Below are 3092 nucleotides of genomic sequence, written 5' to 3' on the forward strand. Positions count from 1 at the left end.
CAGGGCAAGCAAGCACATCAGCTTTTTAAGCCCGTCCTTCATGTCCTGGGGCAAAGAGGTTAATTCCTCATTCCCCACAGAGGAGCAGTCTAAACGACTCAGGTGTAGACTGACTACAAGGGTTACCAAGTGCAGCAGGGCTGTCGTAGCTTAGCGCTTGAGAAAGCGTACTTTAGGTCACCGAACCAATACGAGTGTAGCGGATCGCAATCCGCTAACTCTAAGAGTAGTTGATAAGTTAACCAAGGCTAATAAACTCTTTGGTGTTAAATTCAAAACTGATTTTGATTATTTTTATCTGCGGCAAAACCGCCTTATATTAAAAGTTTAGATTTTCCTATATATACTGAATACATAGTAAAATCTAAATAGCATGTGGCAACCTAGCCACATACCGCATTCTTGTTTGGGTGCAGTCACACCATGCACATCTCGTGTGACACACACCCCTGTTACCAGGGTACGTGTAACCCCGTTACACTACGGCAGCCCCGCTGCAGTAATAGACTAGATTAATTGTAATTTCAGAAATAAAACTGACCCACTTCCTTCATTTGTAATTCATCCTGTACTATTTTTAATCGTAATAGTGTCGATGTGCCGGCAAGGTGAGACTCTGCGTACTGTCATCGTGAAGAGTTTACCTCCTACACGTGATGTGTTTTTTCTAAGTCTTTTGACTTTTAAATTAGTGACAACAATAATCATGCACTTGTAACCTACTCGAGATCGTAGTGCCTTATTCAGCTACAATTTTTTCAGCGCTTGCAACACCATCAGCTCTTCCCTGATAATTTCTATCTAAAATAACTTTTCGATTCTTTTACTTCGCTATATAATCATACAGCTTTTAAGACACGGTAAAAGATCGATATGTCCACGTAGCCCGCGTGTTATCTGTGTACTCAGCAAATTGGCACGTCAGCTTGGCTGTGAGATACTTTTGCGTTGGGTATCGTACAGAGAGTCAAATACACGTTAGTGTCATACTTTTGGCATCTGCATATAAGATAAAGTCGCAGGCTGTGACGTCCAGAGACGCCGTGTTTTTAGAGGAATCGGTGAAAAATAATTGACATCCAACAAACACTCAGAAGCTCACTTTGGACAGTTTCCATGATGATTTTAATAATTCTCGAGATGTTTTGCAGCTAACTTTTACCCTGATATGTTTCTGAAACATGATCTCATTTTCTCACTAGTATTCAATGACATGTTGTAACGATCGTCTAACTTAAGTCGAGAACTGGTCAATTTCTTTAAACGATGGAATCAGGAAGTAGTTGTTTCATGATAAACCAAACATTTAACTTTTCATATTTGTAAAATTCGAAGTGTATAGAATGCATTTTTTTTCTAGAGTTACCTAAATAATGAACAAACATCCCACTTACTCGTCTAAGAGTCGAGACAAAAAAGCGTACATGAGCATGTTCGCTCTCACGTCCATTTAGATGAATGATGATTTCGTGGCTGTTAATCCCAGTTATGATGAGATCCACTTATTCAGGATAATTAAGTCATTTGTAATTTCTCGCCAAAAAATCATTAAAGAAAAAGTCTGCCCATCTGAAATCGGTCAATAAACTTATGTCTTTGACGGCTTGATCGCCTTCTGTATTTCTTTTACAAGGGCTTTTGCCTCCTTACTAGAAGGTCTGGCATCAGCACAATAAAAAACAATCTTCTCGTTCGATAAAAACTTCTGCAATGTGGGCAACACAGACGTGGCAACGTCAGCATTCAAAGATACTGCGTTTGCTACCCAACGGTCGAATTCGGAGCTCCGAGCGACGATCGCTTTTTCCAGCATTAGTGTCTTCATTCGTAATTCCAATACATGTTCAACTACTTCTTTCATCATTTTTTTAGCGGCACCGCCTTCAGCATTAAGGTACGCATCACCAATGGCATCAAATTTGATCCTTTGTCGCTCCAAACGATGGTATAAAAAGCTGGCAGCAGTTTTTCCCTCCTTTTTAGGCAGAGAAAAGTACCATTTTTGAACGTTAGGTAAATTAATGACGTCAAGTAGTCGCCGAGTGCCAAAGTGTCGAACAAGGAGTCCACCTCCTAGTTGCTCACCAATAGTCCTTGAGTCACCACCTCTCGATTGTAAATTCTCACTGAGTCGAAACAGCGATGATTCAAAATATTCGCTATGAACCAGCAACTCGTCTATAAAGTAATCATCAAAAAGTAATTTGCCATTGACAAGCTGAGCAGTCGAAATGGCGTCGACCAGTCTTTTGCGGTCGAGATTCTGTAGTGCGGCATCCATGATGATAGCCCTTAGTCTCAGGTCTTCTGGAAAGGCGTCCACAATAATTTTTGACCAAGTTTGGAACTCATGGCTTGTGAAAAGATCTCCCTTTGCCTTGTCAACGTGGGCATTCATTAGTAGTATGGTAGCTGCTTCATCAGGATTATAGGCGTCTCTCAAGTAGAGATGGGGCTCTCTTCTACCCTCCCGTTTAGATGACAATATTGGATGAGCAACATCATCGTCAACCAGATTCTTCGTGTTGCTGGTAGTCAGTTCAAAGAAGAGTTTACCTTCTATTCGATCACCAATGCTCTTGTATTTTTTCCATCTAAGATCCTTTGGGCCACCGTGTAATTTCTGCAAATATTTACTATAGTTGAACAGTGCGTCGTCAAGACGATCAGCAAATTCTTTTTGAACACCCTTGGCGTTGGCAAGAATCTCTATCAACGCGTCTTCAAAGTAAACGGTAAAAGGTAATTCACCTTTGCCAACCTGAGCAGTTAAAATTGAGTTGATTAGTGTGTCCTGTCCGTGTTCCACCAGTACCACCACCTTAAGCTGTGCCACTCTTTTGAACTCGTTCGGAAAAGCTTTGTCCAGATAATTCGACCACTTGCGATACGCACTGCTATCGAAGAGATTCGTCGTCACCTTGTCAACGCCCACTTTTTGAAATACCTTGTAGGCTGCTTCCACTTTGTCAGGAGCGTGTCTCAAGTAGGTACTTGGACTAAAGAACCTCATGACCCCAGATGATGCGATCTTTTGCCATATATTTACGGGGTTTAAGTGAGATGCAAAACGTGAAAGTAGCCCCGCCTCT

General features: G+C 41.3%; 1 protein-coding gene across 1 annotated transcript; it reads right to left on the bottom strand.

Moving 5' to 3' along the window:
- Positions 1-1588: 1588 nt before the first annotated feature.
- PHALS_01927 (uncharacterized protein) lies at positions 1589-3013 on the bottom strand (the record flags this gene model as incomplete). Its single annotated transcript, XM_024716411.1, has 1 exon — positions 1589-3013. One exon carries the CDS (start codon positions 3011-3013, stop codon positions 1589-1591), a length of 1425 nt encoding a protein of 474 aa, XP_024582013.1.
- Between the last annotated feature and the right edge of the window lie 79 nt (positions 3014-3092).

Source organism: Plasmopara halstedii, assembly GCF_900000015.1.
Source record: "Plasmopara halstedii genome assembly, contig: Scaffold_1651, whole genome shotgun sequence".
NCBI lineage: Eukaryota > Oomycota > Peronosporomycetes > Peronosporales > Peronosporaceae > Plasmopara > Plasmopara halstedii.